Raw genomic sequence first — 15,826 nt, forward strand, 5'->3', positions numbered from 1 at the left:
AGAGTAATAATCAACGTGATCAACCATCGCCACCGCCCGCGGCTCGGTCGAGGCACTTCCTGAGCTTTCCTTGACCACAATGTCGCATGCCTCCGCTGACAAGTAGGATGACATAGAGAACCGCAAAGCAGTCGTCAGCAGAAAAGATGGTGCATACGTAGCTGTGATTATGCGGTTGCCACTGGTTTCGTGCTCGTAGGTTCGAGGGTAGAGGCTCGACATTAAGGTTTTGTTGCGGGCTACTATCGAGTCTAGCTCTTCTCGTATGAGCGCTGGACATCAAGCGACTGCTTTCCACCGTTTGCAGTTTGCCAGAAATCAAGACTGGCAATGACATCGGTGCCGAGTTCGTCTTCATAGGAGTACAGGATCTGGGTATTGTTAGCTTTCTGTAGGAATGTAATCTTACGTGATTGACTTACTTCTCGTGTCGACGTGTGTAACCATCTAATGTTCTTGGCTGTAATGATGTGCACCAGACCGCCGCTCTCCATGTGGCGTATTTCGATGAAGCTAGGCTCAAAGGCAAGGATGTAGGGGTTAAAGATGGCGAAAGCTTGCGGCGTGCCTTCCCATGTGATCTTCCAGTCGGGCCTTGCCCGCCAGCCGTTACGGTTGACGAAGAAGGAGTAGTCTGTATAGCATAGGAGGAACTCGCTGGCCATACGCTCGATATGGATTGGCTTGATGTTCTCCTTCCGTACGACGAAGTCAAGCGACGTATCTGCCTGGTCGAGCAGCGATTGCGTTTCAAGCGTCTCCAGACTGACAACTTCGAAACCGCGTGCACAGCCGACACATAGCTTGGATCGCAGGAAATGTATCGATGTCGATTCGGTGGGAATGTAGAACTCCTTGTAGGGCTTGAGCTGGTCTGCTCCGCTCGTGGAGAGCATCATCTTCGCGAAGCCTGACTTCTTGTTCTTGTTGCCCATCTGCTCCTTTGGCTCGTACACCTTGATAGTGGTCGAGAGCGCAGATGTCTTGACTGCAGCCACCAGTTGCTGCCCTAAGCAGATCCCGGCCTTGAAGAAGTTGGCGTGGCAAATCTTGCGTGGTCGCTTGACCATGGACTGGGTCTCGTCGGATTCCAGAGCCTCTGTCGAGTATGAATACAACGTCTTGTCGGCCAACACAAGCACGATTGCGTGTTGTTCGAGAACTTCGATCTGGGTTACACCCTTGCAATCCAGGACACGACGAGGTCGCATGGAGGCGTCCTTTGGCTTCCGCTCCACGACATAAACACCAGCATCTGTACCAAGAGCCAATTTGCGACCACCGTCTGTCAAAAGTTAGTATCGAGATTACTAGTAAAATGATGAGATACATACCCAGCGGAACAGCGCATGTGACTCTGATGGTCGGAGAGAAAAAGCCTTCGTTGACGATTGTCTTGGTGAAGATGTTACTTCGCTCCCTCAGACTTCGCTGCTGTGTGTCGATATGTTCCATCCATTTCTGCTGAGATATGGGGGTGCTGGCAAATAGTGTCAACTCGTAACCGCCCTTTCCAAGATGCTTGAAGGTGATAGGGTATCCTTGTTGCTTGGGGTCGTTGTTCTTTGGAGTAGCAGCGGCAATGGCCTTGCCAGCGATCAAGTTGGCCGATGGCCTCTTGGAGATGCCCAACTTCGGATTGACCTCCTCCATCTGCGTAATGACTAAAAGCTCCAGAGGTATCGGCTTCTTGTAGACTTTCTGCTCCTCGCGCTTGTTGACAGTCTTCGCCCGGACCAACAAAACTGCATGATCAAACAAGTAACAAGTAATGTCACCAGTGGTCTCAGTTGGAGTTTTCTTCAAGGTACCCTTGAACACCAACTGCCGGTTTTCGTCGGTCAGCTTCAGATCCACAAACTCTCCAGGCCTAAACTTGAGGTCCTTGTTGAGCTGCATCAAATTGAAATGGTTCTCTGCCTTTCCAGACTCCACGTTGACCTTTGACAGAGTCTCCTTGATAATCTTGATGACCTTGGGAATGTCTTCCTTGTCGGGATTGTCATCGGCTGTGTACTTTGCGATGTTCTCCAAAAGCAGAGGGTACCTGGCCAATCTTGTTGTTGGTTTGGTAAGATAACCGTTAAGCTCGAGCTTTCGCGATTCCTTCATTCTCTCTACCTCATCGACAAACTTGGCGAATCCCGTATTTGTGCGTTTCTCATGCTCAAACTCGTACTTACCGAAGAGCTGGTTCGCACCGTACTTTATGAAGGGCGCAAAATGTGGCACATACTCGAGGAAGATGTCTCCGACATTTCGAACCACGGGTTCCTTTTGCTGGCGCCTCGTGAGCTGTTCGGCCATGCGCGAGTTGACCATGTAGACTTCCTGACAGTTTGAGAAAACGGTGCGGACAAACTTCTCTCGGCGGTGCTCAGGGATGGGTGAAGTCGCAGGGTTGCGAAGAGGCTTCATCCAGAAGTCTCGGAGATACTCCAGATCCTTTACGAAATCGCGTTCAGTGTACATGAGCTCAGAAATGACCTCTTGTCGCTTCTGTTCCTTCTCAGACACACTCTCAGAAACCTCCTTGGGCACAGTGTTGATCCAGAGTTTCTGCTCTTCATTGTCCTTGTCTTCATGCAAACTCGCCCTGGACTCCTCACGTTTAAGACCTGGCTGAATGCGCATGTTCAGACGAGCCTGCTGCTCAAGGCGGCGGGGGCAAGCAATGGAATAGCACAGGCGGTCGCGGGTGCACGTGGGAGAGTAACATTCGGTGAGAAGCGTGAAGACACCGTTGATCTCGGACTTGTCCTCTACCATGGTCTCGCGGAATTGGTAGATCTCGTTGGTCGAATCTCGCAACCGGTGAGCGTAAGTCACATCGTGGAAGAACTTTTGGGCGTCCAAAGAGCGGCCGAGAAGCAGCGCTAGATTACGATCCGTCGTCTTGATGATGAACGAAATGAGGTCAACCGCATCTGCGCCGGTGAAGGCACTCTTGTATACCAGACCGTCCTTCTCTTTCTCTGTCAGGCCAACTCGATCCTGGAAGGTTTCGGCAACTCGTGATAGCAAGGCGGGGTACACGAGCGGTGCGCGTCGCTGGGCAGCAGGGACCTGTTGCCCTTGTGAAAGCGAGGTCATGGACTGGTTAGAGGTTCTGTTGTTGCTGGCGTTGCTACCCATAGTCTGGGTCGAATCAGGACGCGATGTCATCGAAGACATGGTGTTGGTCCGTTCGGACGGAGGCACAACGGTCGATGCCATGGACATGGTGCGGGACTGGGTTGGCACGCTGCCTTGGCTAATGCTCCTGGGATTTGGCGGGAGTCCAGCGTTCATATGTTGGGGCTGGCCGGGCGCTCCAGGTGCCATTTCCGATCCGCCAGACTCTCGTCTTCGGTTTGGTATGATCCTGCCGCTCATTGTCTGAGTGTGCTCGGGGTCTCTGGTGTAAGAGGTCATAGACATTGTCCGTTCGTCGGGTCGTTCTGGAACAACACGCCCCTGGGCCGTAGTCCGTGCCATGTGGTTCATATATGGTTGTTGGCGGAAGGTGTTTGCTTGCGAGGGGTGAGAAGGTCCTCCGGGGGTGAATTGCGGGCGCGGGTTCAGAGCTAGTGACTGCGAGCGGTACGGGTCAGCGTTCATTGCAGGCCCCGGTGGGCCGGGAAAGCGGTTGGGTATGGGCTTGGTGAAGGGGGGCTGCCCTGGAGGGGAGGTTCGCGGGTCAAAGCGCTGGGGCTGTCCGTATGGCTGACGCTCCGGGCGAAGCGGCTGGGGAAGGTACTGGGGCTGCGGCTGGCGTTGAGGCTGCGGCGGGCCCTGGTGGTATCGTGGGTCTTGGCCGTAGCCGTTCGGCATGGGGCGATTGTAGGCGTTTTGGGGGTCCATGGGCCGCTGCTCGCCGGGATTGCTGCCCGGGCGCGCGTCGTATTGGGGATGAGGGCGACGATCATAGCCATTGACCGGCTGGCGCATGGGCGGGGCGCGCTGCATCATGTCGGCAGTCTGGCTGGACATGGTGGCAGCTCTGTCGGGCATGCGCATGTGAGACTGCGAGGTCATGGTCTGCGAGCGGCCGGCCATTTGGGGGCTGGCGCCGAAGATATTGGTGAAGGCGGTTTCCCGTGCGCCCGAGGGCTGGCCATGGTTGGGGCCGCGCGCATACTCTGGACGTTGGTGGTTCCCGTAGTCGGCCATGTCTCTGCGCAGTCTTGCCTGGTCGGGGTGCAGTGCCGCGGGGTGTGGCCGAGGGGAGGAGGGCGACTGGGGCAGGAAGGGTTGAAGCCGCCCAGCGAGGACCCAGGGCCGTCCTGGATGAAGATACGTGAAGATGCGAGGTGGTGTAGGTGCGAAATGGGCGGGTAGGGTGTAGTCGTATCCACGATCGTGTGTATTAGAAGCGCTGGGGCGTGCTGCCCCCCGAAGCAGCCTAGTGCCATTCTCCTACGAACGCCCAGCGCAACGACTATCAATCATCCAACGCCTCACCCATCACGCGTCGACTCCCTCGCTGCTACACCACCCGCCCGACCTGCGCACCACCCGAGCAGGCATCATGTCGTCAAATGAGCTCGCGCCGAGCTTCGCGCCGTTCTTTGGCATGGTGAGTGCCACGCCGTGTTGATGACTTCATAGCTAACCTTCGACGCAGAGCGGAATCGCGTTTGCTGTGAGTAGCACCTCTCCCACGTAGCTGTCGAACTAATGTACGAACCGCGCCCAGATGATCTTTGGATGTACGAGACCCGACCCAACCGCTTGGACGTGCAGGAGCTAACGGCAGCAGGCGCTGGAGCTGCCTATGGCACAGCCAAAGCAGGCATCGGCATCGCTGGTATCGGAACATACAGGCCAGACCTGATTATGAAGGTGAGGAGCTGTCTATGGCTTCTGTGGGAGCTCCGGCTAACTAGGGCAGTCGCTCATCCCCATCGTCATGTCCGGTATCTTGGCCGTCTACGCCCTCGTCATATCCGTCCTCATCGCTAGCGACATCAAGCCGCCGCCGGACAATACATACTCGCTGTATGCTGGATTCATGCACATGGCTGCCGGTCTGTCAGTCGGGTTATCTGGCCTGGCTGCGGGCTACGCGATTGGAATCGTGGGAGACGCCGTACGTAGCGTTGGTTCTACAATGGCGGCACACACTGACATACGTAGGGTGTACGCTCTTTCATGCGCCAGTCCAGGATCTTCGTCGGCATGGTCCTCATCCTCATTTTCGCCGAAGTTCTGGGTCTTTACGGGTACGTTCAACGGAGTGATGCGACTAGCCAACAGCTAACATGTCCAGACTCATTGTCGCCCTCATCCTCAACACCCGAGCAAGTGGCTGAGCTGCAAATCACGCAATACTTGTCTCTTCTAAACGTCAACGCTTAACTCCTACGTTAAAGACGAACTTGGTGGTGGGCAATTGTACGACTACATGGTGTAGATATAGTTGACGAGCATGCAATACTTGGAGTTACAGTTTCGGAGTTTGGGCATATCTAGTACAGTCGAATAGCATGTTATATCCTCGTATGGCAATTCGTATCGAAATGAGATGAACAGGCAGAATGGCAGAACATGGGCGGATAGCGTGCCATTACGTCTTGTGCGGCCGAGCACGGGAAGTCTGTTTAAGCAGTAGCTAACAGGGAACCTAAAAGGCACTATGTTTGCTCACATCGGAAAGTTAAAAACACATCAGGTTCGTACTCGACAAGTGGAGCGGCGTGCCGTCTCATCAGGCTTAAGTCGGCTTTGTTGCAAGCCCAGTCCCCACGCCCTGCGTCATTGAGTGAGTGATCAAAAGCCCCCGCCATGCATGCACCTGGTCGCGCCCGCTTTATAGTCCAACGTGCCCCTTGGCCGCGGTCGTCGAGTGCTACACGCCCGGCCGACCCGCCTAACCACAGGCTGCCCTTCACGATACGTTTGCTTACTACGCACATACAAGCCCGACGATTGACCCCGCCGCTGCCCGTGCCTGCTGCCATGAGTTGCTTCCGTTACTGATTCCGGATAAGACAGCACCTGAGCAACCCACCCGACCCCTCGATCGCGCCTACTACTCGCACCCCTACCCCGTTGTCGCAGGCGCATAACCGGCCACCATGGCGACTACCTTCAAGAACATGCTGCACCCCATGCAACACCACCGGGACAAGAAGGAGGCCTCTTCACCGTCGCATTCTGGCCCGCTACACGACCGCACTGATTCGGCCATGGACCGGCCGCGCGAGGAAGAGAAGCAGCACCTGGCGCAATGGGAGGCGCAAAAGCACACGCTCAGCCACGACGAGATTGACATTGACCCGGAGAAGAAGCCCGTCGGTCACTCGTCCAAGGTCCTGCGCGAGGAAGACTTTGAGCTGATCAAGACCCTCGGCACCGGTGCGCATACTCGTCCACGCCGCTAGACGAGGACAGGACGCTGACTCTACGTCAGGTACATTTGCGCGCGTGTGGCTGGTGCGATTGAAGGACGCAAAGGCGGGCGATGAGAACAAAGTCTTCGCATTGAAGATTCTGCGCAAAGTCGATGGTACGTCTGCGCCCTCGACATGCGCCCTTTGCATCTACTGACGCCCGTCGCCCAGTCATTCGACTCAAGCAAGTCGAGCACGTCCGGAACGAGCGCAATGTTCTGGCTAAAGTGGCTGGCCACCCGTTCATAACAACCATGGTCGCCAGCTTCCAATCCCTGGATTCCCTCTACATGGTGGTACGTAGCGGCGCCTATCGCGAGCACTCGTCAATGACTGACATGGTGGACAGCTCGACTACTGCCCCGGCGGCGAGGTCTTCAGCTACCTGCGGAGAGCACGGCGCTTCAACGAGCCCACCTCACAGTTCTATGCTGCCGAGATTGTCCTTATACTAGAGTTCCTCCACGAGAGGGAAGGCGTCGCATATCGCGACCTAAAACCCGAAAACATACTCATAGACGCCGAAGGCCACCTCAAGCTGGTGGACTTTGGGTTTGCCAAGAAGGTAGAGAATAGAGAGACCTACACACTCTGTGGCACGCCCGAGTATCTGGCACCCGAGGTCATCCGGAACACAGGCCACGGCACAGCAGTCGATTGGTGGGCATTTGGTATCCTGGTGTACGAGTTCCTCGTGGGACAACCACCGTTCTGGGACCAGAACCCAATGAAGATTTACGAGCAGTACGCAAGTATCCATGATATTCGAGAGAGTATAGCTAATACCCCGTAGAATCGTAGAAGGACGTGTGCGCTTCCCTTCTGCCATGTCCCCCACTGCACGCGATCTCATCTCCGGCCTCTGCACCGTCGATACATCCAAGCGACTGGGTAACGTCGCAGGCGGCGCTCAACGTGTGAAACAACACGAGTGGTTTAAGAACATTGACTGGCAGAAGCTGTACAACCGCGAAGTCCAGGGACCCATCGTACCACATCTAAGAGGGCCTGCTGACACACGCAACTTTGATGAATACGAACCCGAGTCGGAGAAGAGAGACCCATATACCAAGGAATTGAGCGACAAGTGGGAAGAGAGCTTCAAAGACTTTTAGGTCTAAGTCTTTGGGCTTCACAAGGGGAAGCCCGAGAACGGGTCGTCGCCTTGGATATGATGTGTCGAGCCTGAGGATCGAGATTCGGACAGAGGGCCAGAGGGGTGGCGTTGGATATGCAACCCGGGCCCCTCACGAAGCATTGTAAATGGAAGGCGAAGTGGGCTTTGTGCTTGGTGGGGTATTTTGTTGCTATGACGAGTTTCCCCGTTGCCCGCACGCTATACGTGCTGAAAGCGATATCGGTACGCTTTGGTATGAAGCGCATACCAGCTCTATGAAATGTGAACGTATCTTATGTATGAGGTCCGAGCCGTTGATGCTCACTACCATTCAATTTGTCCGCGTTGGTTTTTGTGCTCACGGCTTCACTTCTTCTCTCCTGTCATTCAAGGAGGGAAGTACATGACACCTTGAACAAGGAAAAAAGCTGGCAGGTCTGCAGCCTACATCAATGTGTGGACAAGCAAAGTAGGTGACACAACACTAACATAGGCTCCACGGTGCTTGATCTCCTTCTTGAATGAGGTGTTGGAAGTATGAACGCACGCATATACATGTTCAAAAGATGGCGCAAAAATGGCAAAAAATGGCAAAAACATACAACAGCGGGGATTCCCCGGTGGTCACCCACCCGAGTACTAATCTGCCGGTATCATGCTTAAGTACCGCTGAGCGAACGGGAAGCGCTGATTTCATGATCCTGTGGTCGTATGTGGAAGATATGGCCAAAAGTGTGATATATAAAGCCGTGATAGATGAGTTGGCAACAACAAGCTGGGATAGCGATGGAACACAACTGTGACCTAACTCTCTACTAGAAACTTCGATGGCGTTTGACCGTCGCAACAAGTCGAGTAGGTTCCTCAAAATCTGAAGAAGTGTCAGGCGCTTCTCGTGATAAGCGTTGCAGTTGGCGACTACTTATGTATGGTAGCGACGTGTTAGGAAGTGCGGTTGCACATGTCAGCCAATGGGCTATGGTGGTGCCATCATCAGCCACACCACATCTGGCATAGACCGTACCGTACATCAGGTTATCGCAACGAGGTGCATACATGTGGCGAAGGCTGCATCGCGAGATCCGGAGGAATCGACGATGGGTGTGCGGGTGACAGGAGCTACGTACAGGCGGCCCAGAGCGGATAGGAGGTGAGGTGGAGATGAGTTGGCGATGGAACACGCTGGGGTAGCCCGTGAAGCAGAATTCAGGCGCTCAGCTGTGATGCGCTCTGTTGCTGTCATTGGGTTCAAACACGTCTTGGACACTCCAGGGCCTTGATGGCATGATAAATACGTAGGCAGACTGGGCACACACCCCAGTGGCAAGCCTGGAAGTTGGGCGGCATAAGTGAGAGGGGGCATGGGGAATGCGCTCCTCTTTCCAAGGCCCAAGCGCGCTTTGAGATTAACATGGTAATACTTGCTTGCAAGAAGCACAACACGACGCATTTCCTTTTCGTGTCTTGTAGTAATCGATCCATGCCCCTTTCCTTCTTGTTCTTGTTCTAATCGTAGTTGTCTATTCTTTCCGCTGTACCCGCCGTATCACGACCCTCTTGGATTACCGGCGAGTGATGGACAGGCAGGCCAAGCGCATCCCATAGCTTCGTTAGCAGCCAGGCCGCCATTTATTTACCCAACGCCCGCACCACGACGGCCTCGCAGCGCATCTCCAAACTGCATGCTGGGCGCCTCCGGCTGGTTGCTGGCATGAGCAGTATCAAGACGCGGCTGCAGAATGCGCGGTCCAAGTTGTTGAGACGCAGCAGCGCGACGTCGAGCAGTGCACGCTCACTCACTTCCTCGCATGGCAGCGAGAGGCATGCGCGCCCGCCGCCGACCAGCTCCCTCCGCAAGAGCGTCTCGCTGCAGCAGCTGCCCGAGGTGTCTGGCGCGGAGACTCCCGACGACAAGACAGCTGATCCGCGCATGGTCAGGTCGGATGTGCTTGGAGTGGCCGCCGACAGTCAGGCCGACGGCAACGGCAGCACTGGCAGCCTGAACACCTCGCGAGATCGACACTCGACCTGCACGAGCATCGCGAGCACCGCAAGCCACCACCACAACCACCACCAGCGCCCGCCCTCTGCCGACGTGCCTGTCGTCCTGCCAGAGGTGACTCTCGAGGCGCCCACGCCTCTCCACCCCGTAGTGCAGCAGCCTGCCGAGCTCAACCGCGCCGAGCCATCGTCGCTTTCTTCCGCCCCGAGCGACCACACCACCACTGAGCCTGTCCCCGCCAGCAGCAACGATACCTCGCACGCCCCATCGCCCGCCCTCGTCCGCCGCCAGTCCGTCGTCAACAAGACCGATGCCCAGATAATCAAGAAGCTGCTCGTCCCCGACATCCCCCAGGCTGCCATCCAGACCGGCCCGCCCACCGTCGCCGACTACTTTGGCGGAGCACCCGCCCACTTCAGCGCTGGCATGCTGCACCGCAAGATCTGGGTCAAGCGGCCCAGCGCCTCGGCCACGCTGGTGCAGATCCGCGAGGACGACCTGGTCGACGACGTCCGCGAGATGATCCTCAAAAAGTACGCCAACTCGCTGGGAAGGAGCTTCGACTCGCCCGACGTCACGCTGCGCATCGTCCCGCGCGACAACCAGCGGGGAGGAGACCGCACGCTGGGCCCCGAGGAGGACATGTGCCGCACCCTGGATGCCTACTTCCCCGGCGGCCAGAACGTGACCGAGGCCCTTATCATCGACGTGCCCCAACGCAGGACCCCCAAGCCCTCGCCTCGCGTGCCCTTTTACTACCACCACGAAGATGGCGTCCACCCACAGACCGAGTACTTCCCGCCCATGCCCGTCGTCGCTCCTTCTCCCGCTGCCTCGGGCCAGCCGCATGAGGCCCGCATGCCTCTGCCTCATGCGCCCCACTCAATAGCCGTGCTCAACACCGGACAACTGCCTGCACTGCCGTCCCCGGGCGGTACCAGACGAGGTCCGCTGCATGCTCACCGACCGAAATACCCTAGAACTCACACAGCCTCACCGACCACCCTTGGCGGCGGCATTCCTTCCTCTGCCACGTCTGTTCGCCCTCCAAACCGGCCGCGCCATGACTCTTCCGCCTCTGAAGCAAAGAACTCTGCCGCCTCAAACAACGCGATACCCACGCCGCCCGCTTCGGCCGATCCCATCTCCCACTCACAAACCCTCCATGAGTCGACTCCGCCCACCCCACGCATATCATCGCCACAACCGAACAATAAGAAGAAGCGGAGACCAAAGCCGCCGGTGGAAGCACCGAGTTTGCCAGCCGGTCTTTTGGATGGCTCAGTGCCGCCCATCAATGTGTTGATTGTAGAAGACAACATCATTAACTTGCGAGTTTTGGGTGCTTTCATGCAGCGTCTGAAGGTCAGATGGCAGCGTGCAATGAACGGAAAAGAGGCAGTCACCAAGTGGAAGGCAGGCGGGTTCCATCTGGTACTCATGGACATTCAGCTGCCAGTCATGAACGGTTTGGAGGCAACCAAGGAGATTCGACGGTTGGAGCGTGTCAACAGTATTGGCGTATTCAGCAGTGGCAGTAGTGAGGCCCCCAACAATAGACTTGGATCGGAGGGCAACGGCAAAGACGAGCTGAGCGAGGATGACCGCCTCGGTGACAAGGGCATGTTCAAGAGTCCCGTCATTATTGTCGCGCTTACAGCCAGTTCGCTGCAGAGCGACAGACACGAGGCTCTGGCGGCTGGTTGCAACGACTTTCTGACCAAGGTAAGAATTCACGTCCTGTATTAGCAGACTCATTCTAACACATGTCACAGCCTGTCAACTTTGTCTGGCTTGAACGCAAGGTCAAGGAGTGGGGTTGCATGCAAGCACTCATTGACTTCGACGGTTGGCGCAAGTGGAAAGACTTTGCCGACAAGTCCGAGAACAACGACAGCACATCCAAACTCACCGTTGGCTACTCGAGCATGGCCCCGAACAAGAAATCGAGTAGCACACTGAGCCCCACTACCGCGTCCTCTGAGGCCAATGGCATAAAGAAAGACGGAGAATCAGAGAGAAAGAGTAAACGCAAGAGCCTCGGTGTCATACCACAACCCATACTACAAGAGGAAGCAGAGACGCCGCCAGCTGAGGTTGACAGTGGCGACAACTGAGCTTCGTCGTCGTTCCTCAATCTCCTCAACCACCCACCTATCAATCACCAAAATTCACTTGGCTGTAAATTGTCCCAACATCACATCCTCAGGCCCTTCCAACGCTTTCCAAGGACCCTATTTCTTTTTTATCCGATTGCCTAGCACCCTTGTCTTGTTGTCTCCAGCGTTTAGTCCCATTACCCAGTTTCTGCCCGTCTGCCGGTCACTTGGGCAACTTCTTCGTGCAATCTGCTTCTGGGTTTAGAAGGGAGATTGGACTCTCACTTTACATGTACACGATTTAGACGCTCAATTGGAAGAGCGTTCATTTGATATCGCATTGGGAGGTGCTAAGAGGCCTCTGTAACATCACAGAGTACCTGTTGATTTTAATTTTAATTCTGCGGAATCGTTTGCGGTCCTCTCTAAACTGTCGCTGCCGTGATATTGTTACTGGTCCTGATCTGAACAAAACGCTTGATTTGACGAACTACGTCATCCTTCGAGCGCATGATGGCTCCTGACATGTCGTGATTCAGGAAGTCTCGCCCACGCGTTAGGTTGTTGCCGTGGAAACGCCTCGCTTAGACTTTCCGTCGTGGAGACCCCTCCAAACCCTGGCACCTCCATCGAGCCTCAACGAATCGACAACCGACTGCACCACTCGCTCAGGTCCTCGAAGATGCCCGCAAAAGTCGTGTACGGAAAGAAGAGGAATGGAGGGCGGACTGCATTCACAACGTTCTTGTCACCAGAGAAAGGAGTTGCGCACAGGGAAAACGAGGAGGAAAATGCGGCTAGCGGCCCGACACGTGACCTACGGCGACAAACAGAACCAGAAAGAGACGATGTGTCAGTGTTGGAGCAGGGGTTGAGCAAACTCCGAATAGAGAAAACAACACCTGTGGAAGATGAGGGTACGGTGAGGAAACGATCGCGGTCACGCAAAACGAAGCCTGGGCGCAACGAGGATACAACAAAGGAGAATGTCGTCCCATTCGAAGATGCACTGGACGAGAGCATGCAGGCTCTATCCATCAAGGGCCCCAAGGAGGGTGAAGTCAGTATGCTCAAAGAGCCACGTCGACCGCGAAAGGTGCTGAGCGACCGCAACATCAACGCCTTACACAATGCTTCACACAACGTTGACGAATTGGCTCGATCGATCCCGAAACCCAAGAAAGAGAAGAAACGCGTGGTTCCTACTATCGTCGCCCAGGATGTAGTTGCTACACCTGCAAAGTCTCCAGTGCCCATGGGTTCAGCTCATTCCAAACCAGCCTCGACGCAACCAGCAGCATGCCTTCCTACGCCCGAGCCAACACCTGAACCTGATGATATATACACCGCCTACGCTTCGCCATTACTGGCGCTCAGCGATAGAAAGAAGCTTATAGGGTTCCAGGAGTGGTCAGACGAGCTGGAGCCGCACTTCCAAGTGACCAAGATTGCAGAGGCCTCGTTCTCAGAGGTATACCGGTTGTCTGCGATATCACCTGCGAATGGTCTTAAGGAGGAGTCGGTGCTCAAACTCGTAGCGCTCAAGACACCACCAGCTGTTCCCCTACCAAGCCAGCTACACACTCGTGCGGTTCGAGATCGCGAAGCGCAACTAGAAAAAGAGATGGAGCAGCGTGAACAGGACGACGCGTACAAGTCACAGGTCGATGATGTTGCTTCTGAGGTTAAGCTCCTTCAGAATCTCACCCACATACCTGGATTTACCGTCTTCCGCGACCTCACGATTGTGCAGGGTAGACCTTCAGCGTCTTTCAACGATGCGTGGAAGGAGTGGAACAAGGCGCGGCCACGCGGAAAGAAGAGTGAATTCCCCGATCCCAGCAAGAAGACCAGTTACGACGAGTACCAGCTCTGGGCTGTAGTAGAAATGCAAGACGCTGGTACGGATGTTGAGAAGATTATGGAGACAGGTGGTATGTCGTCGATATGGGAAGCTTGGGACGTGTTCTGGGGGGTAGCAATCAGCGTAGGAAAGGCAGAAGAGGCGTGCCAGTTCGAGCATCGCGACTTGCATCTCGGCAACATCTGCGTTCGGTCTTCACGCTCAGGTGGGGACGTGCTGCAGCCCTCGATCAAAGACCCTTTGCGACGCAAACTCCGCTTTACCGGCCTCGATACGACTGTCATCGACTACACCTTGTCGCGCGCAGACATCCTCGCCTCATTATCCCGGTCCCGCAGGACGTCTGTCATGTCTCATGTTTCCAGCTCCACAGCCGCATCTGCGAGTGAGGAGATGGTCGACGTCGCTTATCTGGATCTTAACAAAGACCCCGCGCTCTTCGAAGGCGACGCAAGTGAAGAGTACCAATATGAGATCTACCGCTATATGCGCGGCGCAGCACTCTTCGACAACCCGTTGCAATACGAGCCGTTGGATATACCGCAAGAGGAACCTGTGGAAGAGGAAGAGCCAGAGCAAGCCCCAGTCACACCCCGTCGCTCACCTAGAAAGAACACGCACATTCGCTTCGACTCGGGCGACGACGAACCACAAATGCCTCGGCGATCGCCCAGGAAACACGGCGACGAAACGGTACTCGATGTTGCACCGATACCGACGGAAGAGAATTCTGACGAAGACGTCTGGCGCGGTTTCCACCCCAAGACAAATCTTGTTTGGATGCACTTCCTACTGCATAAACTCCTCAACCACCTCGCTGCTGTCTCTTCAGCACCACATCACGTCTCTTCTCGTCCTGTCCTTTCTAAACACGGCGAGGTGGATAAGAAGAAAGTGGATAAGAAGGCTATGAGGCTGTACAAGGTCTTGCAGAATGTCAGTGAACTACTGTGTCCTGTCGCGCTGGGCAGAGAGGAGAGTCTGGGTAGCGTAAAGGAGTTGGTTGTGCTTGCTTTGGAGGAGCGGTGGGTTAGGGTTGAGGATGTGGCAGGCTGAATATTTTGATTTGTAGCATCATTGGTATTTGGGTGCTTCATGGAAGGGGGGTTTGCATTGGCAGGAGTTTGAAGGCGTAGCATTGATATGAATCACGAATACGATTAGTCGCATACCTCGTATATATCAAAGTGAAGACTAACCTTAATGTATTAATGTAATCTATGTCCTATTTGCTAAGGCGCTAGTTTAGAAGCAGTTTTTTCTATTCTACAATTCTATAACGCTACTACCTACCTAAATAGAAAAGCACTATAAAAGCTACTAACCTAATCTTTATTACTCTAATTACCTTAACTACTATATTTACCTTAGTTAAACTATACGCTAGGCCTAAACGTAGTAAGTACTATATTTACTAATACTTTACGCTACTTATACGCTATTACTAAAAAGTTTATCTTATTTAGAAAGAGCTCTTAGCCTACAAAGACTTATAGAAGTAGCGCGTCTAACGTAGTAAGCTCTCTATTATAGAGATAAGAATAGCCTAGTACTATAACGTTGTTAGTAACTCTACTTTAATACTCTAGCAAATTACGTACTATCTTTAAGTATCTAGAATAGAAGCTTTAATATATTAAGCGCGTATAAGCGCTTTGCTAGTTTAAGCAACTTACTATTCTTTTAGCTATAGAGATAATTAATATATAGAGTAAGAAAGTAGATAAACTTCTATTAAAGAGAGAGGTTAAGGTGTATAGCGTTAAATAGGTCTACCTAAGCTAAGCTTATTATAAGAGCTAAGTACCTAATATTATTTTAAAGAAAATTCTAATTATCTATTATTATAATAGAGAAAAGAAGAGAGTATAAGAAGTACTCTTTTTATAAGAACTTTAAGCTTTAACTCTAGTTCTATATAAGCTATTACAAGACTTATTAAATAACTTATTACGTATTTATTATAGAGTTATTTTTAGCTACTATAGTTAAATATAGAGACAACTATTCTAATAAATAGCCTTAGCAAACTATAGTTATTAACTTACTAACCTACTAACGTACACACCTAAAGTTCCTCGCGAAAAGACTTTAAATTCGAGCGCGAGCCCACAAGAAGTGAAGACTAACGGAGGCCATAAGCCCCGCGAATCCGACTAAGAATAGTAGTGATTGGTAAGGAAGAAAGCGACCGTTGAGTGCGCATGCAGAAGCAACGGTCATGAAGCCAAGTCGGCTAGCGCAATCTACCAGTAAGCAACTACATGTCATCTTTCACGCAACCACTCATCATGGAGACCACCTACACACTCTAAGCATTCGCGCGCCATGCGCGTGCGCTTGCGAAAAGTCTTGCCCCAAGAACCAAAC

At 53.7% G+C, this 15,826-nt stretch overlaps 5 protein-coding genes across 5 annotated transcripts; 4 read left to right on the forward strand and 1 right to left on the reverse strand.

Annotated features, from left to right (window-relative positions):
- Positions 1–251: 251 nt before the first annotated feature.
- J4E88_005075 (uncharacterized protein) lies at positions 252–4,152 on the reverse strand (the record flags this gene model as incomplete). Its single annotated transcript, XM_049398716.1, has 3 exons — positions 252–371; positions 423–1,285; positions 1,335–4,152. The coding sequence occupies 3 exons, from the start codon at positions 4,150–4,152 to the stop codon at positions 252–254; spliced, it is 3,801 nt and encodes a 1,266-aa protein (XP_049255396.1).
- A 403-nt stretch (positions 4,153–4,555) lies between these two features.
- Positions 4,556–5,294, forward strand: VMA11 (v-type proton ATPase 16 kDa proteolipid subunit 2; the record flags this gene model as incomplete). Its single annotated transcript, XM_049398717.1, has 5 exons — positions 4,556–4,562; positions 4,679–4,824; positions 4,874–5,071; positions 5,119–5,204; positions 5,252–5,294. 5 exons carry the CDS (start codon positions 4,556–4,558, stop codon positions 5,292–5,294), a joined length of 480 nt encoding a protein of 159 aa, XP_049255397.1.
- A 765-nt stretch (positions 5,295–6,059) lies between these two features.
- J4E88_005077 (uncharacterized protein) lies at positions 6,060–7,489 on the forward strand (the record flags this gene model as incomplete). Its single annotated transcript, XM_049398718.1, has 5 exons — positions 6,060–6,339; positions 6,395–6,490; positions 6,546–6,670; positions 6,724–7,118; positions 7,168–7,489. The coding sequence occupies 5 exons, from the start codon at positions 6,060–6,062 to the stop codon at positions 7,487–7,489; spliced, it is 1,218 nt and encodes a 405-aa protein (XP_049255398.1).
- A 1,713-nt stretch (positions 7,490–9,202) lies between these two features.
- Positions 9,203–11,610, forward strand: J4E88_005078 (uncharacterized protein; the record flags this gene model as incomplete). Its single annotated transcript, XM_049398719.1, has 2 exons — positions 9,203–11,218; positions 11,269–11,610. 2 exons carry the CDS (start codon positions 9,203–9,205, stop codon positions 11,608–11,610), a joined length of 2,358 nt encoding a protein of 785 aa, XP_049255399.1.
- A 664-nt stretch (positions 11,611–12,274) lies between these two features.
- On the forward strand, positions 12,275–14,512 carry J4E88_005079 (uncharacterized protein; the record flags this gene model as incomplete). Its single annotated transcript, XM_049398720.1, has 1 exon — positions 12,275–14,512. The coding sequence occupies one exon, from the start codon at positions 12,275–12,277 to the stop codon at positions 14,510–14,512; it is 2,238 nt and encodes a 745-aa protein (XP_049255400.1).
- Between the last annotated feature and the right edge of the window lie 1,314 nt (positions 14,513–15,826).

Source organism: Alternaria novae-zelandiae, assembly GCF_023758075.1.
Source record: "Alternaria novae-zelandiae strain BMP 2774 chromosome Unknown scaffold_9, whole genome shotgun sequence".
Taxonomy (NCBI): Eukaryota; Fungi; Ascomycota; class Dothideomycetes; order Pleosporales; family Pleosporaceae; genus Alternaria; species Alternaria novae-zelandiae.